The 25,353-nt window shown below is 38.6% G+C and overlaps 1 protein-coding gene across 2 annotated transcripts in view; it reads right to left on the bottom strand.

Moving 5' to 3' along the window:
- Positions 1-25,353, bottom strand: part of LOC136857245 (non-lysosomal glucosylceramidase) — a 203,154-nt gene that overhangs the window by 157,840 nt on the left and 19,961 nt on the right. Inside the window, exon 3 of one of the 2 annotated variants that reach the window (XM_067135737.2) lies at positions 2,235-2,415. The exons of the other annotated variant lie outside the window; for it this stretch is intronic. Within the exon in view, the coding sequence (XP_066991838.2) occupies positions 2,235-2,415 (181 nt within the window). The remainder of the gene's footprint in view (positions 1-2,234; positions 2,416-25,353) is intronic. 2 annotated transcript variants of the gene reach the window in all.

The raw sequence follows: 25,353 nt of genomic DNA, 5'->3' as shown, positions 1-25,353 counted from the left end.
ATGGCGCGGTGTATTCAGTTGCCAACAACTACTGATAATTGTGATTATGTACAGACTGGTTATAATAGGTACCAAGTGACAGTAAATTAAATATTTCTAATGATTAATGGCTAACACTAAACGGCGAGTAGCCGTAAAGAGAAATCCTTGCATACCTGAAAACAATGAGTATACAAATGGCACAAACACGGCATTCATACTACACTGTGCTTAGAAAGACTACTGAATGGAGCCACTAACGCTATTGCTTTGAAAATTATCACAACGTACAGACTACTAAGGAACCTAGTGAGTACATGTTCCAAGTTTGAGGTCGATATCTTGAATACATTTCGAATTAAAGTAGTTTGAGTGCAGCACTCTAATGTCTTTCTTGGAGGCTTGAACTAATCGGTCTGCTTGGGGAAGCAGCCTCCGTTTGGCACCTGTCGTCCATGTGTTAAAAGCAAAGCACAAGAACTGAATTCATATACAGTCGAACCTGCCCTAAGGGACACCCTTATTCAGCAGACACCTCCCTATACAGACCATTTTCCTCAGCGGACATTGTAATTTGTCCCGTCCACTTGACTTAAGCGGACACTTCACACGTTGCCGGACAATTTATTACGCCGGACCACATGTCATTCTTTCTTTTAAAACCATTCTTCAGACATAAGGAAATACCTTTTGAATGTTTGTACTATTTCGAGTGCAAGGGGAGAGGAGGTACATCAGAATGCAGTTCTACCTAGTGGTGTACAGACCTATTCTGAGAATTCTAATTGCCCAGAAATGCTGCCAGAGACTATTGACTCACAACTTACCTGGGGATTTTCTTCCCTTCTTGCATCATTCTATTCATAACTCGGATTGTTGCTGATAAGGTCGAGCTCAGGTAGTCAACTTGAGAAGGAAAAGATAGTACAGGCGCTAATTACTGAGACAGAAATACCATAGCATTTCAGTTGTCTGTTAAACATGAGTAACAATGGATTACTTCACGAAGCTGTAATGTTTGTAAATGATGTAAAATCACTTACAATAACTCTCTATAAAATACTAACACAGAAATGACTTAGAATAATAAAAAGAAAGATATGTATGCTCATATTTAAGGTGGGTGTTCTTTGCCGTTAAAATGTCCGATTTTTACAAACTTGTTTTGGCGGACACCTCTCGTAACGGACATTTTTCTCGGAACCGACGCTGTCCACAGAAGGGAGGCTCGACTATATTTTTCAACATTCCTGTCTTTCCATGCTTGCACATATATTTCACAATCTAATAATACAACTTGTTTCCACCATATTCTCCACAAATTGGGTTCTCATATGTCCCTTCAATTCAGTTAGCATGTTAGTCAAGCACCCTACTGCCAAACAGGACTTGCATGTTTTTTTCAGTTTTTGTGTCTGAAATATTTCTTAGAAACAAGGCACAAGCACTTATTACACCTCTTTCTTGACTTTCTGTCATTCCTTCTCACACACAGTGTACAGTGTGCGATGCTTGATCTTGTTTGCACCATTTCCATGCTCTCTGCCACATGTTCAGCTCCCAGAGGATCCTTCACTGCAGTCAGAGATTGTGATGGTACCCCCTTAGATTTCCTTATTTTGTCCTTCACATGCAATTTTTGGATCTCTTTACACAACTCCAGAAGAAACCACAGAGAAAAATAAACATTGTATGTACTTTACCAAGTGGGGTAGAAAAATACCTCACGTTAATTTCAGATGCATAACTTTTTAAATGCTGTTTATTTTTACTTTTGGCTGTATCATGATATTCAGCAATGTTTATTTAACAATGTAACCAAGTATGAAAAACCTACAAAATATGTTAATGCATATAATAATTAAAAAATTACAACTGTACCCTGCTTGGTATATGGAAGGTTAACAGAAATGAGGCAAAGAACAATAAGAAAAAATATATTTTTTTGCTAGTGGCTTTACGTCACACCGACACAGATAGGTCTTATGGCGACGATAGGATAGAAAAGGCCTAGGAGTTGGAAGGAAGCGGCCGTGGCCTTAATTAAGGTACAGCCCCAGCATTTGCCTGGTGTAAAAATGGGAAACCACGGAAAACCATCTTCAGGGCTGCTGACAGTGGGATTCGAACCCACTATCTCCCGGATGCAAGCTCACAGCTACGCACCCCTATCCACACGGCCAACTCGCCCGGTAAAAAGTATTTAGAAGTACGAGAGTATTGTACAGCTATAAAATTATAGATTAATAGCTTACCCATGGGATGACAATACTTGCTGGTACAATGTTTTGTTGTTTCCATTTTGCACAGTGACAATAAACTGGTTAGCTGGCACTGTATGGTAAGTGTATTGGCCTGGCACCAACTGGTAGCGACAAAATTCACCCTTAAAGCCCCTGCCAATAGTACCTCCCCCAATACCACCAATGGGAACTCCTAGAAGACAAAACAAAATAATAATAATAATAATAATAATAATAATAATAATAATAATAACAACAACAACAACCATGTGGCGCAAAGTGCTCCTCTTTCTCTTATACTGTTCAAGTTAGCAGTGGATTGCGTTCTGAGAGAATTAAATGAGAATGAAATTTCCGGGAGTACAGATACACGCTACTACCAAATGAAGAAAATTTAACAGTACTTGCATTTGCAGATTATCTGATTCTTTTATGCAAGAACACAGCTTCCGTCGAGCACCTTGCAGATCTGGCCACAATTTCCCTAGCAAAAATTGGGCTCCAAACAAATACTAGTAAGAGGAAAGCTATTTCTATTTGCATGGGTCAGCTGAGTCCTGCTGCTCTCACTACTCTAGACAAAAACAAAATTATGTTGATTTCCTCAAGTGGGATCATAAAATACCTTGGTAACTTTTCAAGACAAAATTAAATTCTATCCCTCTCTTGTCATTGAACAGTTCACGAAGAATTTAAACCAACTGATTAGCTCACCCCTTCTTATTCCTGATAATATATGGCAACATTTGATCACAGCTGGTATAGCCATTCCAATGTGCACCTCTTAAAAACCTGACAGCAAAATTTCTCAGTGAACTGACAAAGTCATAAAGAGTTAGATTTAAGAAATTATCGGTTTACCGACAGATACCCCAGATGCTGTAACTTTTGCACCATGCAGCCTCAAAGAACATGGGATTTTTAAAGCACAATGGGAAGCCTTCATTCAACATATAAATATATGCAAAAGGCTGATCAATGAACCAATACATAGAAGCGTCTAGAGAGCTTCAAACCGAAATTTCTCACTGTCTCCAGCTATTACCACTCACGGAACAGCAAAGTGCACATCTCGGAAGCTCTAATGCTAAATCTATCTGACAATTGCTTCATGATGATTTTTTTCAGAAACTGAACCTTGCTGGCATCAAATGGAAAAGGAGGAATGTTCTTTTCTCATTGAAAGAAAAAAAAAAGGCAACTCCTCAGTGAACAATAAGAAAGGAATATCATGTGAGCAATGGACAGAAGCAATTAAAATGAACTGCAATATCATCCCTGTTTGAACTCTTCCTGAAAGGAGCCTTAATACATACTGTTGCAGAAGATGTAACTAGTTCGAAACCCTTCCTCACATATTAGGGTTCTGTCCCAATGAGAATTAACTGCCACAATGCAGTGCCTTCTATGATCACTGGAAGCCTTCATAGACATAATCATCTCAAAATCTATGAAGAAGTCGGATGCCTTTCCGAAAACGGATCAACATTTCGAGCTGACATCGTAGCGGCCACAGATGGTATACCCATTCCACTGTGCACCTCTTAAAAAATTAGTGATTGATCCACCTGCGAGATTTGAGGAAAACAAACACCAGCCAAAAATCATCTCAAGGGTTATAAATTTCATGCTGTTGGTCCATACTGAACTGAGATTACATATAAGTAATAAACATGAAAGTTTTCCACCTATTCAATACATAGTTTTATTTACAATGCGTGTATTTACATTACATGGGACTAGTTTCAACCCTATTTGGGGTCATCATCAGCCATATTTAAACAATACACAATATTAGACAAAATCCTAAAACATGTTTCTAATGAGCAGAAAGAACAGTATGAAACAAATATATCATTAACACTACGATGTGTGGTTGAATTAGGCGAAGTGCTATGGTGCTGAAAATGTCGCATTTGAAAGTGAAATATTACGTGTGACAATAGATGAGCAATATATAATACAAGTAGGCTACACAAATATATATGAAAACGTCTGGGTATATAAGTACAAATGAGATGCTCTATGTTGTGGATCAACTTGAGTCGAATTTTTTAGACACGTGGTGTTACAGATAGAATTCAGTAGGTCATGGCAATACATTACGGTTGTGGACCGAGTGTTATGGTACTAAGACTGAACACAATATAACATGACACTTATAATAAAAGTATACAAATATGTACAAATGTTTGAGTAACAAATATGTAGATGATTCTCTCTAGAAGAATCTGTGAGGAGTTGTATCAGCTTAAGCAGAAATTTTGATACGTGGTGTGTTAGGTAACCAAGTATCAAAATTGTTAAACTGCAATCAATCCTGCAGTCATATCAACATCCAAACTGCAACACCAAGATGGAATGGATCATTCGTGTTGATATAGGATATGGAATAGTGTCAACTAGGTACACAAACATTACTGGTTTCAGGCCGAACAGACTGTTCATACAGGCCTCCCCACCTTAATGGATACAGGTGAATCATTCCCTATATTCAAAGCCTAGAAGAATAGTTGAAGAATAGTCTGTGAGGTGAAGTGTGCACTAGTGAAACATGCCTTCCCAATGGACACGAGCAGGATAGCAACATCACCACTTGAGAGAACCCTAATAATCGGCCTGCAGGAGAGCGAGTTGTCTGTGTGGGCTGTAGCTGTACATGACTCCTCATGATACAACCACATCTGGCAACAGCGATAAAATGAAAGGGCACATACTCTAAAACCTGGGACACGACCAATCCCACAGATGACAATGCAGGAGGATCGCCATGTCATTTGGATGTCCTGAACATACAACCCCCTCTCCCGAGCAACAGTCCATGTCCAAGTAGTGAGTACTCCACTGATCTCACAACATCAACATATGAGGCTATCCCAGAGTTGGAAATGAACACTATGGGCAGATGAATGGCACAGTGTTACCTTCAATGGTGAATCATATCACACCAATCTTACTGTTGAAAGGCACACAAGATCAATCCCAGGCATAGTCTGGAGAGCTATTGGCTTTCATGTGAAATTGCCATTAGTGATTGTCGAGGGAACAATCACTGTTCGACAGTATGTGTGATGTTGGTGAGTATTGTTTTAAGAGTAAGTACGAAGGGGGAAATCAACCTCTCTTAATACTTTCAACACTACCATATTTTAACAGGGACCCTGTCAGTGAGCTGGGAATTTTTCTTGAATTTTAATACATTATTACACAACAGCGAAACATAGTACTTACCTGATTTTTGTATGACATGAAGGTGTCAGCCATCCAAATTGAAGATGTTAATCAGGAAGTACATATCTAAGGTAATTTGATTACACTAGTCTTATGAAAAATATTTTTAAAATGTATGGAAAAATGTCTTTTACACCAATAAGCCTGCTCAAACAATAAAAATGAGTCATTGTGGCTACTTAAGCCACAAATTAACACAATTACATTTGAATTACAAAATTTACCAATTTAGCAATAGTTTGTTTTGGTATAGTAGCCCTGAAAACATTGGGCTATGCACAGTCCAACCTTGCATTCCTTCTTTTCATGGTACAGGTGAATCATCAGCCTGTGACTCTTTGTCAAAATGGAAAAATAGGCCAAAATGTCTGGAGGTGAAGTATTTCTGTCGTTCGTATTCGGAGTAAAATAATGCAGCTAAAAACTTGCATTCGAAAGTGACGTTATGTTATCTGGTTCGTAGGCAGAGTATTCATCACTGCGATCTATTTTGGAACCCGCTTCTCCAGATAAAATATCCAAGATTTCACTACAATTGAGCCAGCATGAGGACATGTTTGTATAGTAACGCAGCTGACAGATATGGTGTGCTCAGCTTCCGGGAGATCGCATGCTTCTGTAGAGGTCATGACAAAGAGAAACTATGCTTTTTATCGTTTCAATCTGAACTTCCCAATAACTACTGCATTTTACTGTGCAATAGATAACTACAACCTCCAAGCAAGGGACTAGAACCATATGGGATACATGCAGCTGCTTATAAACATGCGCGGAAATCATGCCTGTATTATATACAGGCATCGTCCACAACCAGGAAACCAGTGCCCTGTATGGGCATTGTTAAAAGTGTTAACTCTATTCAGAAATGAAAATGAAAGAGGTGTGACTCTTCAAAAAATGAACTTGCTGAAGAAAGGGAAGGGCCACAAAGGGCATGAAAATGAAAGACTCCCTAGGCCTTGGACCCACCTAATAATTTTTCTTTATTTTAAAAACAGAATGGTCAGCAATAAATCTGATCAAGTTAAAAGAGGCCTAATATAGCATTGTTACAATTACCTTGAGTAGGCATGAAGAAAATGAGTGTGTTGTCCATTAACAAAAGATAGAATTCTCACAAAGTTAATTAATTTATTTTCTGCCTTTTTATATGGCAAAATTAGGGCGCACGGCCCTCTCTTACACTTAACCACAACACAGTACATGTTCAAATGATTTGAAAAATTAATGTTGTTAACAGTCTCTAGAATTTACCTAAATTAATGTGCGACTCGTTGGCTGAATGGTCAGCGTACTGGTCTTCGGTTCAGAGGGTCCCGGGTTCGATTCCCGGCTGGGTCGGGGATTTTAACCTTAATTGGTTAATTCCAATGTCTCGGGGGCTGGGTGTGTGTGGCATATTCAACATTAGAAATCATCCTAGGTAGGGCCCTCATCTTCACAGACGTGCAGGTCGCCTAATAGGCCGTCTACTAGAAAAAGACCTGCACCAAGCCTCTCTGGAGGCCATACGCCATTATTATTACCTAAATTAATGGAGTAATATTATAACTTATTATAATTGTTATTTTTTAATGATGAATATTATCTAATCTAGATCACCCAGCGCTAAATCATATTTATTTATTTCAATGAGTCTACAGAGTTCTCCATTATAGACCCTATGCTATATGAAATGAACAGTACAAAACCAGGATTAAATTATGAATATTAACACAAACTACTTTTAAACTACTCTATCTATTTATGTAAAACTTGCGAACATGTATGTAACTTGTAATCAGGAGGTTATGTAATCAAAAGGCAAAACATACATACAGCAATTGGCATCCATGGCATTTGGCAAATTATCTAAAGTAAAAGAAATTGTAACGAAAACCTTTAACGATTAGGTTACATAGCAACAAGGAAAGAAAAAAGCAACCTGGTGTTGACCAAATTCTTTACATTCCACTGACTGAGTCATCTTGTCTGGTATACTATTTAACACTACAAGCTGACTTTATCAAAACATTACAAACCGCTGAGTGCACACTGATCATCTTGCTGTTCTTCTCGTACTGTCCTCCTTTCTGTTTAAATTCCAGACCATCAGAGCGATTATATAAACACTCATCCCTAACCAACTATGTTATAATACCATACCTTTCACTTTTCTTAGACATAATTTTTTGTCTGCACATAAAAACTTATTCAAGTTTCCTTCACTGTTCCACTCATTCACCATCCACGCTAAAATTTTTGTTCATTATTCTGCCTGCACATTTCTTGCTGCTCATTACTTAAAAACATTGCCCTTAACTTCTTTGTTTCCTTGCAGAAACCTACTAGGTGTAGGTCATCCGTCTTATACCCACACAAAATACACTGCAAATTCTCTTTACTCCTAATCTATCCTTTGTTTTTGTATAATCCCATGAGCCACCATATTAAACCTCCTTTCATCCTTCCCATATCTTACGTTTATCTTGGAGACTTGGAATACCTTATAGAATAAACAAAGTGAGGCCCTATTCCTACATTCTATCAGCCTTTGCATCTGTATATCCTTAATTCGCGCTATCAGAGCTCTCTGGCTACTATTACCTTTTCATTTCTATATTTTGTGCCAAATATAACCCATACCAACCTTCTCGACATAGGTTTTAATTTTTGACAACCAACTTTCGGCATGCATGCATACATTTCAGTTGTTGCTTATAGGCTTCCTCGTTTCATTCGCATCCAATAATTCACTACTCTTTTAACACATTCCACTTCTAAATACTCTCCGCATATTAATAACGCCCCCACATTCGCTGTGCATTGTGGTAGTCTCATAACCGCCTTACTAAATTTGTACGTAATTTGATTTAAAATATCCTTTTTTTCCTAGTCCCCATAATTCTACCCCTTATAAAGCTCTACTTAATACTAATGTCCTTCACACTAATCTCAGTATCTTATAATTTATCTTTGGGTATTTAGCCTCTAAAATTTTAACCGCCGAGAGCGCTGCAACCCCTCTCCATTTAGCCCTCTTGATATGATCATCCCACTCTCCTCTTCTATTTATCAGCACTCCTAGATATTCTAACTTTTCAACTTCCTCTATTCTTTCTCCCTGCGTCATCCATTTCTTTCCATTTTTCATCCTCTTATTCTTGCGTATAATTAACACCTTTGATTTATTACAATTAATTTTCAATGCCTACTTCTTTGCGTATTCTGAAATCTCATTCATATTTCTCTGCAAACCCCTCCTGTTAAAGCCATTAATATTATATCGTCTGCAAATATCAATCCTGGTATCTCCAAGTTTGTACTACCGGTACAGCCCATTTTTCTACTCCGTGCCCGTCAAGTATATCATTTATGAATAATAAAAATAAAATCGGGGACAATTTACAGCCTTGCTTTAAACCAATCTTTCAATCTATCAGCCTACTAATTAGATTCTCTTCTAGTTTGATACAGCAGTATACATTCTGGTATATCATCTCAATTGCCCGAATCATCTTTCTTGAAACTCCTTCTTCCCTAATTTCTCTATAAGCGCTTCCCAACTCAGGATGTCAAAAGCTTTTTCGAAATCAATAGTTGCTATATATACACTACCTCTTTCCCTACTCATGTATGTTTCTATTATCATCTTTACTGTCACGATATTATCTGTTGTTCACCTCCTCTTTCTGATTCCATCTTGGCACATGGATAATATATTATTTTTGGTCCAATCTCTTAGCCTATTTGCCAAGACTCCTGTGTAGATCTTGCTCAGTGAGTCTAATGGAGTTATCCCACGGTAGTTGTTCGGGATATTTTGTTCCATTTCTTCTTATATATTGGGCATAGAATTCCATATTCCCACTATTTTGGTACTTTATCTCCATTAAAAATCCTGTTAAATAATTTAACTACTGTATAATCCCGAATACCACCCGCACTTTTCCCCCCAAAATATTGGTTCTAAATCTTGGGTGCGGGTCGTATTCAAGCCGTTCATTCTCGTAAATATTTACTACGTTTACATGGAGCATTGAAATAGATTTGAATACGGTTACCACACTCAATATACCGCATGTAAATGGGCATTCAGGTCTTATTGTGTTTTCATTGTGTTCTAAGAAAAGAAGATCAATTTTTCTCAATACGGTTACAGTGGCATGTAAACGAGAAATGTAAGGTAATGAAATATGGTAAATCAAGGAATATGGGTAAATATAAGGTAAATATGAAAGCCGCTGCTGCGGATGCTGGATCGTCATTTGTTCCACAAGTGTTGCTGGCATGCTGGGTGCGCGAATAGCTTATCTCGCGGGATATCATACTTTGCGAAAGTCGAGACTGTTGGTTACGGAAGTCTATCTCGCTCGTATTTGAGTTCCGTATCTGTCCCGTGAAAGTTTTGTCTCGATAGTAAGCGATGGATTCAAAACAGCGTCTGCGGTCATTTACTGTGCATGAGAAACTTAAAATTACGGAAATCGTGCCGTTGACAGAAAGTATGATATTGATGAATCGTGTAATCATGATTGGCAGAAGGGAAAACTTCTAAAAAATAACGGCGATTGCAGAGCGTTCTGCGGGTGGAGAGCAGTGTTTCCGGAAATTGAAGAACGACTCCACAAATTTGTGATAGAAAAACGTGAGTTAGGCTATGGTGTTTCTAGTGAAATGTGTCAATTAAAAAGCACTAGAGATCTCAAAAGAACTCAATACACAGGGTTTTACTGCAAGCTGCGGATGGATCCGAAACTTTTATCGGAGAAAGGGATTGTGCATTCGGAGACGTACATCTATTTCACGTCTTCCTGGGGCATATGAACAAAAATTAACGGCCTTTCAACGCCACATTATTCATTTGAGGAAGCAAAATTCTTATTTGCTGTCACATTTTGGGAATGTTGACCAGACACCTGCCTATTTTGAAATACTGTTGGAAAATACAGTGGATACGAAGGGTTCTAAAAGTGTAACAATCAGAACGGGTGGTAATGAAAAGCAACGATGCACGGTAATATTATGCATTGTAACGATCACTCTCCTATTTTCGGCTGCTGTCATCTGGAACTCCACCTATTTTCATATACTCGCCGCTACTTTACTCATCTAACCGGCCTTGGACTTTCACTGCTGCCTCGCCGTGCATCCGTCCTGGTGAACTGCTCACTACACACTGAGTCTCCACTGGATTACGTCACCCGTTGCGTCAGTGTCCGATATTTCTCGACGTTTTGTGTACTTTTTTCCTGAACTTTCTGCAGCGGTATAAAGGCTTCCCCCACATACTCGGTCTTCAGTCCAGAACTGACGCCGAGTGTGGTTGGAGGGTCGTCTGAGGACTTCCCAGTATTTGCTGGGAAGCTCCACTTCTTTTATTTGCTTTATTGGGTGAGCAACAGAGCATTTATTTCGTAATTACCACTATTATTTCTTCTCCTATGAATTTTGGAGTTATCTTCATTGCTGTGGTCGGTTTTCTTTTAAGTTTGATATGAGTGATATTTCTCCCTAACAAATGAACATCGAGTAATATGCAATTTCAAGAGTTAGTGAGTGATTGAAATTGTGGCCTGGACGGTACAACTTATCACATAAAACTGTTCCTGCATTTGGCAACGTTTATACTCAGGCGACTCCCATTATTGTGATCCCCGTCCTTGGTCTTTCCCGTGCCTTTCTTCTCCCTTTGTTTACCTTTTTGGAAATCTGTGTCAATATTCTCCGAGACTTATAGGTTACCATGTTCATTTGATTAGTCACACATTAGAACTTGTAAATGGTCTAGGGATTCTATTCTAATGTACGCCATTCACGATGAGCGTTTTCTTTTATGTGCCAGATTACAAAATTTTGGGTTGTAAATTTGAAATTGATCTCCTTGTAGAAATAATATACTGTTTTGATGAACTTTTTCTTCTTATTATTACAACCACCGACCTCCAATTGGTCCCAGCCCTTTTCTCCTTGAACGTCTTGTCAAAGAATCTTAATCAACTACTACGTTGTTGTTTTGTTTTTCTACGAATTGATAAATTTGTTTCTTTCTACATCCCTAACAAGTCACAGCGTATTAGCAGATGTAACCAAACTCCCTCCATATGTGGTTCTGAAAAGGAAAACACTTCCGAAAGGAAACTTGCCGTCTGGTGTTATTGTTAGAACACGAGTCCAGCTGGATGGACAGTGTGTTAGTTGAGGACTGGGTGAAGTGCGTTTGGCAACGTCGCCCCGGAGGTTTGTTACAAAAACGAAACTTGCTTGTGTTGGACAGTTACTGAGGACATACAACTGACGCCGTACAATATATCGTCGTTGCCGGGACGAAACCTCCTATGTGATAACATTTTTGGAGTTATACTGACCCGCAGCACATACATTATGAAGAGCGAGAATGCCTTGACAATTGTCACACAATATTGCACCTTAGATGACAGAACCTTACCGGCCAAAGTTCTAAGCTAAAATATTTCACACAGGAGGTTTTGTCCCGGCAATGACGATATGATGAGGAAAGGAAAAACCGATCTTGCGATAATTCCCGGAGAATTCACTTTTATTCTACAGCCGTTGGATGTGTGCATGAACCAGCCTTTCAAAACTGCAATGAAACAGTTATACATTGAATGGATGTCTGATTTAAATCTAAGAATTTCATTTTTGTCCGTAAGTTTAAGTGGATGTCTGATGGTGATCACGTGTTTCAACACCAAATGGACGAGTGAAGAGGCCTGAAGTGGTACTAATACACAGCTGGATCAAGACCGCATGGGCGCACATTCCCAACGATCCAGTCCAAAAGTTTTAAGAAATGTGGAATTTCAGATTCAGTAGACGGTAGTTAGGACAAGTATTTGTGGAAAGATGCCAGCAATGAAAGTTCCTATGGTGAAACTTCAGATGACGACTGTGAATTGTAAATAATCTGAGTATTGTTAATTACGATTTTTGTGATGATTTTATAAATGGTAAGCTGTTTGAATTTATATTTGTGGTATATTTGAAGAAAATTAACTAGGTATGCAAGTTATTTGATTTTTTATTGTTTTCCATATTTTGCCGTCTCAAATTTAGGGTACGGGTCTCATTCGGTGTCGGGTGGTATTCAGGATTATACGGTATTCCCTCCCCATCTGGCTGTATTTACTTGTTTCCTTCCAAAATAAATTCTGTATACAGTTTCTCCCCCATGCCCGCCGATCTACTCCTTAGTTTACCTATCACCTCCTGAACTTCTTCTATTGTAATTTCCTTATCGAGTTCATACAAGGGCCATCCGGAAAGTAGTACCCGTTAACGCCGCATGAAGCACTGATGACTCGGTTAGCCACTGGGCAAGGTCAGACCGCGTCAGTGGCTTGTCTGCCTGCTCTGTGCGAGGTTGCATGACGCTAGCATTGCCTGTGTTGTGTCTGTATATCACCCACTGATCATAATCAGTATTCAGTTTGTCGTACCTCTTCCCTCCTTTATTAATTTTATTTATTCTTTCCCAAATTCTCTCCATTTGGTTCATCCTGCATTCGCTATTTTTCTTTTTTGCTAGTTGTTTTACATCGCACCGACACAGATAAGTCTTACGGCGACGATGGGACAGGAAAGGGCTAGGAGTGGGAAGGAAGCGGCCGTGGCCTTAATTAAGGTACAGCCCCAGCATTTTCCTGGTGTGAAAATGGGAAACCACGGAAAACCATTTTCAAGGCTGCCGACAGTGGGGTTCGAACCTACTATCTCCCGAATACTGGATACTGGCCGCACTTAAGCGACTGCAGCTATCGAGCTCGGTTCATTATTTATTACCTCTGATTGTTCCTTCATCCATGACTTCTTCCTCGCTGCAATTTTAGGTTTGTACTCTTTCCTTAATCTGCAAAAAACTTCTTCAATCCTCCCATTTACTCCATACTCTTAACGCTCTACTCACTGTTCTCCTTAATACCTCACATTCTTTATTATATCAACCTTCCCCTTCCCACTTTTTTCTTCTACTACCTTGATCTGTCCATGCAACCCTCTTTATTGGATATTCAATTAGCTCCAATGCTCTATCAATATTATTTTCCTTCAAAACCACTTCCCATCCACATCTAATAAATTGTATCTCTTTTTTCATAAGGTCATCTATTTTCCTTTTTGTATTCCCTGTCCATTTATATTTATAGCAACTCTTACCAGTTCATGTTGCCACTAGCAATTGGGCCGGGGTTCAACTCCACGCCCCCTAAAACTACTAGCATGATTATCACCGCCGCCATCAATATCACCTAACCCAACTTCCCTTGCACTCCCTTGATTGTCACCCGCATCATAGTCTCCTTAAACCTTCGCTGCCAGCTGCCAATCACCACTCGGTACTGCTCCACTCCCACCATGTCTCTCCGCACTTGCCACTCTACATGTCCACACCTGTTGCTTGCTTAAGCTGAACTGGTAAATCATTCTTGCACTCACACACACTAACATTCATACAAGCTGATCTAGAGGAATTCTCGACAAGACCGTTTAAATGAGACTATTGAAGTGCTATTATGTATACTGTACCAGGAAAGGATAGTGGGTTTTGGGTATGAGAAGGATCTCAGGTAGTGTACGGTGTTTTTGGAGCCGATACAGAGAAGGATAGAATCGCAGGGCGAATAATAGATGGTTATATCTTTTTCTATAAAATTTATTAATAATATCAAAAGATAGATCACCTGCAATCTTACTGTAGAATTCAAATCTACCATCAATATTTGTCAAAATCAAAGATTTATATCGTGACCTTCTTGAAGTCAGTTTGAAAATAAATATCACTCCTTCATGGGACATTAATATCCTACAGTCTTTTTAAATCTCGTGAGAACATAAGATATCAATCTTGCACCTAGAGTCTTTCTAAGTTTTAAATTACACAAAAATGAACACACACATTTATAAAAAAAAAATTGTGTAAAATATTTAAACTCTTGTGGAGTGTCTTCAGTTTGGATTGTAAGAAATAACAAAACATTTGAAAATCCTAAAGTTTATCTAGGTAACGTGAATTTGAATAAATTGTTAACTTTGAAATAAATTTATCACAGAATGTGAACTTCTTTGATATGACGAGAAAATTATGGAATACTTTTCACACGAAGCACTGATAATGTCACTGTATTGGATTAACTGTTTGGTAAAAGTCAGTCAGTTTGTAATTACTCACTCAGAATAGAAATATCTGCTTACGAATGTTGAAGTTGGAGACGGCATCTGGAACATTCCGCGGAGTGCGGAAGAAGACTCGAACTCGGTGATGTTCCGTGAAGAGACCACGTCGACGTCCCTCGATGGGTACCATAGATGAAGGAATGATGTTCGATGTAGCAGGATGTAATAATTCGCCAAGGTTTCCGTCACTCTTGGAGGTGATATTAGCACACGGAAAGTTAAATTGGCACAATTCAGTAATCATGGAAATTATTACCACTCACTGTTGTGATACACAGTTCTGTTTTAACTTTAATTGTACGATATTAAATTAATATTTACAGTCCTTGTGGCACAAAACACAGTTCATAATCGTCACTGATTACGTCTGAAATTATGATTGCAAAGTAATAAGCACAGTTCAAACACTTGAAAATGTAATTTGCAATAGTTTTTATCATAGTCTCTGAACAATTGTTGTTGGCAGATTAAAGTGATTTTATGGTCGTGTTTATATAACACTAGTCTGAATTATTTAATATAACTATAAAAAGTTCTTAATGTTCTCTTAGTTTATTATAGTGTTGATCGAAAGATCGAGAAAGTTCACTGGGAAAAATAGCAAAGTCTTGTCCTGTTATGGAACAAATGTTAAGAAAATAAGGTTACACACAGTTCACTGTTATACTGTCTTAAAAGAATGTGTCCTAGAATGATTAAAATTGTCGTAAATTATGATTTCCGTTTTGCCACACACGATAATTTAAGATATCGTCATAGTTCACAATTACACAAAATTAGTAAAGTGTAACAGATGATATAGATATTGATTCCTATAGGGAATCTGAAATTTTGTCCCGAATGAGTAAATTTATAATAAAAATATAAATGGTCCGTTATTGGACATTATAAATTTTCCAGCTAACTCATTCTTGGTTGCCAGCGTTTCGCAATCGTGTGCTAGGGTGGGCTCATCAGTTGGTACCTAGCACACCTATAGGAATCAACATCTATATCATCTGATGGCCAAGCAGGCATCAAATTTTTGGTAATGAGACAAAGTGTCTTGGTGCATTGGCACTGCTGGTGGCTCCAAGTAGCCTACGCAGTGGCCTCCACAGTATGCACTAGCCAGCGTATTGGTAGGTGTGCTAGGTACCAACTGATGAGCCCACCCTAGCACACGAGGGCAAAACGCTGGCAACCAAGAATGAGTTAGCTGGAAAATTTATAATGTCCAATAACGGACCATTTATATTGGTATTATAAAGTGTAACAGTCCGTAAAATATCAGTAACTTGAATTCTCACTCCGAATTATGGTCTTATTCAGTTAATAATTTCACAAATGTTATATTACGGAAATGTCTAGAATTTTACCGTCATCGCGGCGTATTGGAAATTCACGTGCGGTACTAGTTCAATAGCGTTCGATCATGGCCATAACCACGTCCTCGCGAATCGCGACGGAGCGTACTTTCTTCACTGACGAGACTGCACTGACAGACCGTACTTACCACACAGGTCAGACTGCTCTCTCCCTGGCCTTGGCCCAGTGGCATATATATACACGCCAGGTGGGAGGCGCTATGAATCAGCTGACAGAGGGGTGTTCATTCTTCCCAAACTTTAAATCGTTATATTTCGAAAACTATTGGATGGATTGACTTGAAATTTGCAGGGCATTACTTCCATAATGTTAACTATAGTTCAGTGTTGGTGTCATTTTAATCGGTCCAGGCGTTAAAAAGTTAATGAAAAAACATCTAGAAATATCTGTAGGGGAAGTAAGCAATAAGCGGCGGTGACGTCACTTGACCTTGCTTGACTTGCTCGTGCAGTGTGGTAGGTACTAGAACATTCTTTCACACAGCTGCTCACTTATCAGGATGGAATTGCATGCTGGAAATAAAGTTTTTAATTTATATGTGCCAGGACCAAGGCCTTCCTGGTACAATACTGACAAGGAGAATGTTCCATAACCTTGCCCCTGACACTTGGAAAGAGTGGCTGTATACAGATGAATGATTAACCGGTATCATGCGGGTAGAAGTCGACCTGGTATTATGTCCATGGATAGATGAGAGGAAGTTAAAATGTGAGGATAGCTATTCAGGTGTAGATTCGTTCAGAAGTCGAAAAATTAGTGTCGCAGTATGTAGATTTCTTAATTGGTCGATTTTCAGCCAGGATAGCTTCTTACACCAACTATATCAAATTTACTCATTCGGAACAAATATTTCAGGTTCCCTCTGGGAATCAACATCTTTATCAAAACTTCACGTTACAAAAACTGTTTCCCAGTACTGGCCAGCCAGACACTTTCTCTTATTATTTAAAAATGTGGAAGTGATATTTTACAAATACACATTTAAACTTCAGTGAGACATTACAAAACTTTAATTAACAATAAAATTACATAAAGCAAATTTTACATGATAAATAAGTAATCCTACATATAAAAGGTACAAAAGTCCAATCAAGATATTTACAAAACTTCACTGGAATACACAACAAATTTTCTAAATGCAATGGTCACATTTGTAAAAGAAATTTTACATGACGCTCTTTTCTAAAAGCAATGGTCACATTTGTAAAAGTCGATATTCTCTTGATCTGCCCATTGAAGATGTGCCCAACCCTGGCAAGAAACACACTGAACCCAAGCTTCATCCGTTGTTTCCAGGCAAATGATGCATTCTGTTTCTTCATCACCTGATTCCCCTATGCCATTATGCTTTCTCTCGGACTCGAAGTTCAGTCTCTTCGCAGCTCTATTGTTTTTTTTTTTTTTTTTAACTTTTGAAAACATTTTTGTTTCTCTGATTTTCTTTCTTTCATCAGCTTTCTCCTGTTTTTCTTTCAATCTCTGGTCTTTTTCTTCCAACATTTTCTTAGAGGGAGTGGATGTTAGAATTACACTCTTTTCACTTCTCTTTCTTATGGTGATTTTCCTTTCTGTCAAATCTGATTGCGGGGATATTTCTCCTACAATCTTCAGAAATTCTTGTGATGTAGAAGGCATTTCAACTCTGGAAGAAGAAGTTGCTTTTGTAGGAAAATCTTCTTTTTGAGCATCAATTCTTCTTGGAGTTGATGTGGCAGTTGCAAATGTTCCTGGAATTACGGCATCATGTTGTTGAGGCTCTTCTCTATCTCCACAAAAGTAAGATGCTGTGATGAAGTTCAAGTCTGAAAAAACATGTTTATTAAGTGGATACAATCCTGTACAACAAGAAGATTTTGCAAGATCCATTGTGCAAATGGAGGTAAATGTTACATTAAGTAAACCTGCAACGTCCTTCACAGTGATCTTCAGTGGAGCATACTTCCTCATCCAAGAGCTGCAAGCTAGATTGCAAGCTGCATTGAATGGTCTCATCACGACTTGATCCAGAGGCTGCAGCCTATGTGTGGTATGAGGAGGAAGAGTGATCATGTGCACATGATTTTCTTTAGCATAAAGGACAACTCCGAGGTCTTTATGCGAACTGTGGCCATCCAAAACCAGGAGAGCTGGTTTTTCTTCTGAAGGTTTGACTTTCTGAACAAACATTTCCAGCCACGTTAGGAATCCTGCAGCTGTAATCCATCCACTCTCCTCAGCATAGTAAAATTTAGTACCTTCAGGTGCATCTTTCTTCAGTTCTTCGGCCATTCTCTTTCTGGGAAATAACACTAGAGGAGGAAGAAATGTATCACCAGTTGCGTTAATAGATAGCAAAACAGTTATGTTCCTTCCTCTTTCCCCTGATGTAATTTTGCTAACCTGCTTTTTCCCTTTAAGTGTGAGAACTTTGTTTGCATTTTCATGTACAACAGAGATATCAGTTTCATCACAACTGAAAATCTTTGTAGGATCAATGTTGTATTTAATAAGAAGCTCCTCATATTTGCTGAAGAATAAACCCACTGAGGCTTTGTTAAACCCAATAGCTCTCTGGAGGCTTGTGGATTCTGCAATGCGGAGACATTTCTGGGTGACGGGACATAAATTCATAGTAAAATTTCTGCCTGGCAGTTCTTTTATCCCTATTAAATTGATGTATAATTTTCAGGTGTTCAGCCAAATGCAAAAGAAAATTGTAGTAACTATTTTTTTGTTTTTTTGTTGTTGCCATTAATCTACTGTCCAAGTGTTTCAGGTACTCCACAAACTGAGCCTCTAATTCTTCCAAAAATGTCCTTTTAAATCTTCCCATCTGTGGAGTCACAGTCACTTCACCACCAGTTATTATTACTCTCCCAATGTGTTTCTTGGAACAGAATACTGTGTTGAAGCTTCCCTGATGCTTAATTCTCCATTCCATAACCATCTGAATTGCCTCTTTCATGTTTTCCGGTAACCATTTCCCTTTAGATTTGCCTTCTATTATCGACAAAATAGTTCTGGAAAGCAAGAAAATACGATATTGTAATTATATGATAAATTCATTGTATGGCCGGTACTGGGTAAATGACATGTGGCCAGTACTTGGCAATATATACGCCAACATATATATTTTTAATTTAATCACAAGTCTCCCAATAATGCTGTTACGATTACTATCTATACTTCATGTAACTATAAATAAAACAAATATGAATAAAGGGAGATCAATTCACCAGAGATTGATACACAAAGACTGAAAATTTAGCAAGTACAGACTGAAAACACAATGACAACTTCTCATCACAACAGCTCTCAAGCAAATGAACACAGGCACGAGGGATTCTGAAGGGCATCCCTTTGTCATTGTATCTAAGTAACAGACACATTGAACATCTGCCATATAGTGGCATTTCGGAAAAACACGTGGCCGCCGGTACCAGAGTCCTGCAGCCACGCCCACGGGCTCCGGCAGCCCAGCCCGTGCAGTGCCGTTCTCTTCTGACGTGGCAACATACTGGCCCACAGCACTGGTCTCACACACTCCACCACAGTCCACCGCACTGGGCAGGCTCAGTAGTATAACCTTGAGTACTTCTCCACAATAACATGTGCGCCATGCACAACGAAATGTTCACGTCACGCTACGAATTCCCATACGCTAATAACATATTTCAAAGTAGACTAATTGCATTTTGAAATTAAACGGTAGAGATTTCTCCTGCACTGTAATAATAATAATAATAATAATAATAATAATTGAAAAACAGAAACTTTATTATAAACTAATACTCATTTGCAATTGACATCAAGTTAACTGAAAATGAATCTAAATAACACAAAGCATATTCATAGGACTTCTTCGCGTTTACCTCAACATTAAATACAAACAGAAATGACGTGCAATATGCCAACAACAAAAACAAACCTGAACATAGCTTTTACTTAGTGTGCGTACTTTATTGGTCATTGTTAATGTGGTGGAATGGAATTACTGTGAATGAAAAGAAGAGCATCAGCATTGTCTGGTTGTAGAAGAGACCGTCGTGTGTTGAGAATGAAGCCCGCTGAACTGAAATTTCTCTCTGACGCTGAAATTGATGCCTGCATACATATTACTTTCTTAGCGATCTGGTGAAATTTTGGATAGTTTTGTCCATTTGTTTTCCAATAGGACGCTATATCTATCTTCTTCCATTCCACAGTTTTGCTTTAAATATCTTTCCAGCTCATCCGTTAGAATAGGAGCATCATGAATGTCAGTCCACGAAGAAAACTTCATTACTTTGGCAGGTTGTGGCATAGTCGTAGAGTGTGATGACATGGAAACATTAGAATGCTCGTCATTCAAGCACACCTGTTCATCTTAAGTTTTTTTTGTTATTTGCTTTACGTCACACCGACACAGACAGGTCTTATAGCGACGATGAGGCAGGAAGGGGCTAGGATGGGGAAGAAAGCGGCCGTGGCCTTATTTAAGGTACAGCCCCAGCATTTGCCTGGTGTGAAAATGGGAAACCACGGAAAACCATTTTCAGGGCTGCCGACAGTGGGGTTCGAACCCACGATCTCCTGAATACTGGATACTGGCCGCACTTAAGCGACTGCAGCTATCGAGCTCGATCATAAGTTTTTTTTATCCAATCATAAAAAGACAAAATCAGTCTGACTCCTTTAATCTATACTAATATAATAAAGAGAGAGCGCGAATTTTGTTAGTTTGTGTATACCTGGAGGGTAATCTCATAAACTACTGGATCGATTCTAAAAATCCTTTTACTAATGTAAATATACATTGTCCCTGAGGGACAAGGGCTGTATTTTATTTTCAAAACAAGTCAAGGTGAGGGGCGATGGGGGAGATATAAAAATAATAGGCTAATATAGACGAAATATCAAATTTGTTGTACAAGGACGAGACTAAGCTCATTTTAAGCCCCTTGACCCAAAGAACAAACCTCGGTAAGCCCTATGGGCCCGAAAACCATGTTTTAAGGCCCTAAAATCAACCGTTATGGAGATATTGGCACCACACTACCCCTGCTCTCGGAATTGTATAAGGAAATGAACTGCCGTAACCATGGCAACGCCAGCTCCAGGATTCTACAGCCGCGAGATTATGCCTGTACGTTGGGGCATAGCTGCCAACCAAAATTTGTACACATAATCCCTGAGCATATCTACAATATATCTTAAAAACTTAACATGTTACAGACGTGAAGTGGTATTTATAATCTCTTTCAAAAATAAAGAGACATGTATTATTTTATTTTTGGTAATGACACTGGGGGGGGGGGGGGAGGGGGAGGAGGGTAAAAAGGACTGAAATGTGGGTTGGCATGAATTTTTAAGATGAGCATATCTACAGTATACCTCAAACACTTAACATGTTACATATGTGAAAATTGATATTTTTAATATTTTAAAAATAAAAAACAGGTATTATTTTGTTTTTTGAAAAACCACTTAACGTGTGGGGGAAGAGGGGGTTGAAAGGGACTGAAAAGGGGGTTGAATTAATTTTATTAGGGTACTGATATCTCAAAAACTGAAGTTGTTACAGACATAAGAATTGGTATTTAGAGTCTCTTTTAAAAAGAAGGAAATACGTATTCTTTTGGTTTTGGAAAACCCACTTAAGGGGGGATGAAAGGACTGAAATATTAGTTGAATTATTTGTATGAGGATACTTATATCTAAAAAACAATAGAGATGTTGCAGATGTGAAAATGGGTATTTGAAATCACCTTTAAAAATAAAAAACCACTCATTTTTGGGGGGTTAAAAATTAACTTCAGAGGGGGTGGACATAGGTGCTGAAATCTTTTCATGAGGATACAAATATCTCAAGAACCGAAGATGTTACAGTCATGATAATTGGTATTTGGCAGCTCCTTTATCAATAAACATGTATTTTTTGTTTTCGGAAAACCACTTAAGGGACTGAAAAAAATTGAAAAAGCAGGTGAATTTTTTAAATGAGTACCGGTATATGTAGTGTTGTCAAAAACTTTACATGTTACAGACATGGAACTTTGTATTTGGAATGCCCTTTAAAAATAAAGAAACATGTCTCTCTTTTTTGTTTTTGGAAAATCCACGTAGGTGGGGGTGGAGGAAGGGCTGATAAAGGGGTTGAATTCTTTTTATGCGAATATTTATATCTCAAAACCTGAAGATGTTACAGATGTGGAAATATGCATTTGTAATCTCCTTTAAAATTAAAGAAATTTTTTTACTTGAGAGAAGACGTTCTCACGTGTACAGTTCTATGTCGCATGGTCATCTCAGCTCCAAAAAGCAATAACACAAACTTGAATTACAAAGGGTTTCTGGGATAAATGAAACTCAATTTTTCAGTGAGGTTTTATACTTCAGGGATTTTCAGATAATGTCTTAGTACAGTACTGAGGAACGATTACTTTTATCAAATTACAAAATCCACGCGAGAAGCCGCGGGTAACTGCTAGTGTGTACATAAAGTTCACCGCAGATCGTACAGCACACAAAATTAACGTCTTTCCCATCACCGTCAACTGCAGGCTTGAATACCAACCAATTACGACGTTTAATTTTAGGATCTGGTTCAGAAATCTTGTATTGTGCGGTTTTTAGTTCGTTTGTTGCTTTTTTTTTTTTTACTCCACGACTTCTTGCCCTTTTATTTTCTTTTGGAACTACAGTCCACATTTGTTTCCGATAACAGGATAGACGGAGAAGTCAAACTGAAAACCACAGCAAATTTGATCGGCTCCACTCGACCGTAATGCAACGCACTCCGCTGACAAGCAGTACACTATACACATGACGAATATAAGAACCAAGTGTGATTACTCAACTGTTATAGCGTGGTAGTTTGTGGACCCGCCACTGGGAGCACTGCAAACGTCGGAATCCAACACGTGCTTCAGTAGACCGGCAAACCATGTGTTGGAAAGTGCGGGAGATGTTGATGTGCGAGATATTTCAAGTCAACAAGTTGAATTTCCTTTGCTTTCAGTTCCTAAACTAAGTTCATTGTGTGTTGTGCACTTAAAGCACGTGTGTTAGTGGTCTGATTAAATTAATAGTTCAACATGCCGTACTGTTTTGTGCCTGGCTGTAAGTCAGGCTATGGTAGAATAGTTAATGGTATAAAATTCTTTTCACCACCGAAGGATATAAATAAATTTGAAAAATGGGCCAGAGCTATTCCACGAAAGGATACTGTGTTAACGCGTAGAAGTAGAATTTGTCAAGTTCATTTCTCTGATGATTTGATAGTAAAATCAGATAACTTTATAGTGAATGGTGAAAAAGTGGTTATGCCTCGTGATAGATGGAAATTACGTCCAGGAGCAGTGCCTCACATTTTCCCTAATTTGCCGAAATACCTTTCAAGTGAGATTAAGTCCCGTGAAACTCCCAACAGGAAAAAGAATCTAGACACCACTAGGAGAAGAAAGAAGATTGAAGACGCGAGTGTAGCAGCAAATGGAGAATTAAAAGGTCAGTCTAATGTTGATCAAAATTTGGGTTATGCTAGTGTGCTTTCTGATGCCGAAAAGACAATATTATCGCTCAAAAGGCGCCTAAAAAATGCTAATCGAAATTTAATTCGAGCTAGGTCCAGTCTAAACTCAGCAAAATCGAGAATTAATTTACTGGAGAAGCAGGTTAGAAATACACAGGAATTTAATTATAGAGATAACGAACACCTTAGCAAGAAGGAAAAGATGATAATCGATACCATGCTTAAGAAATGCCAGGTGAAATCTTCTAATGGAATGAGGTACAGCAATGAATTCATTTTAGAGAGTTTATTGTTGAGAATAAAATCACCGAAAGGATTCCGTCATTGTCGGCGACATGACCTCTTGCCTCTGCCCTCAGAAAGTCACTTGAGAAAACTTTGTAAAGGGCTTAAGTGCCCTTATGGAGTTAATTCGCATAGCATAAATGCTATTTCAGATTTTCTTAAGGATGAAAATGATAATTCACGTTATGGTGTTATTATTTTTGATGAAGTTAAGCTAAGAGAAGAAATCCAGTTCAATAGTTTTTCCCATAAAGTAGATGGATTAGTTGATTTAGGTGAACACACGCCAGACCTCCAGAAAAACTTGCTTGCAAATCACGCTCTAGTGTTCATGTTCGTACCTTTTATGCATAATTGGGTGCAACCAGTTGCTGTTTATGCATGCAGAAATGCTACTCCAGGAGACATTCTCGCAAAAATTCTAATACAGGTGATTTTGCAGTTAGAAGAGGCTGGGGCGAGGGTGGTTGGATTTACTTGTGATGGTAGTCAGACAAATAAAAAGGCCTGGAAATCGTTAGGAATCAGTGGCAAAACAAGTTCTCTACAACCTCACATCATTAATCCTGCAGATGTTAAGAGAAAGATCTGGGCTTTCTCCGACTTCGTGCATGTATTGAAATGCATAAGAAACCACTTTCATGATAAAGTAGAACTTCACTATAACGACAAAATCATTAATTTCAATTTCTATAGGGAACTGTTCAAAGAAGATCTATCAGGATATGCTGGACTTAGAGCCTGCCCCAAGCTGACAGTTGCTCATTTAGACCCATCATCGTTCCAGAGAATGAATGCTAGGCTTGCCTTCCAACTTTTTAGTGATAGTGTTGCCAAAGGTATGAAATTTTATCGCGAAATGGGACTGGCAGGATTACAAGGTAGTGAGGACACTGAAACATTTACCAGCGATATAAATATTGTTGCTGATGCACTAAATGCATTCATCCCTTCTCAGGCTCTTCGTAGAGGTTCACCTTCTCATACAGTTCTTGTTAATTTTCTTCAAACTGTGAGATCTACTAATAACACCTTTGCCTCCAACAGAACCTTGGAATCACTTATGGTAACCCTACAGAGTACTTTGGAAATGTCTGAATGGCTTTGGGAAAGAGGTTATAAGTATGTGTTAACAGGAAAGCTCACCCAGGATCCCTTGGAACGGCACTTCGGAATTATGCGTTCTTTCAGTTCAGATGATCATCCATCGACAATAGATTTCCTTCATTTGCATCTACTTCAATGTGTCTATGTCCCTATAAAGCAGGCTTTAAATGTAGGAGGAAATTGCGAACCTAAACGGGAGCCGATCTTGACCTCGTATGTTAATCAGATGCGTATGTTAGCCCGGAATGTGGAAATGCATAATGAGACAGCGAAACAATCAGTGGAAACTTCCATTAAGCAAAAAATCGTGGTTCAAGATGCAGTAAATATCGAAGACTGGGAAAGCTCTGTACCTGAATTTGATAGCGCAGTTCGAAACTCTTCGATTGAGAAGTGTTTAGTGTACCATTTGGCTGGGTACGTTGTTAAGCACTCTTCTAAATTTATTAAGTGTTCGTCCTGTGCCCATTCTCTACG

Source organism: Anabrus simplex, chromosome 1 (genome assembly GCF_040414725.1).
Source record: "Anabrus simplex isolate iqAnaSimp1 chromosome 1, ASM4041472v1, whole genome shotgun sequence".
Taxonomy (NCBI): Eukaryota; Metazoa; Arthropoda; class Insecta; order Orthoptera; family Tettigoniidae; genus Anabrus; species Anabrus simplex.
The sequence above is the reverse complement of the archived record's forward strand: the minus strand, read 5'-3'. Positions and strand labels throughout refer to the sequence as shown.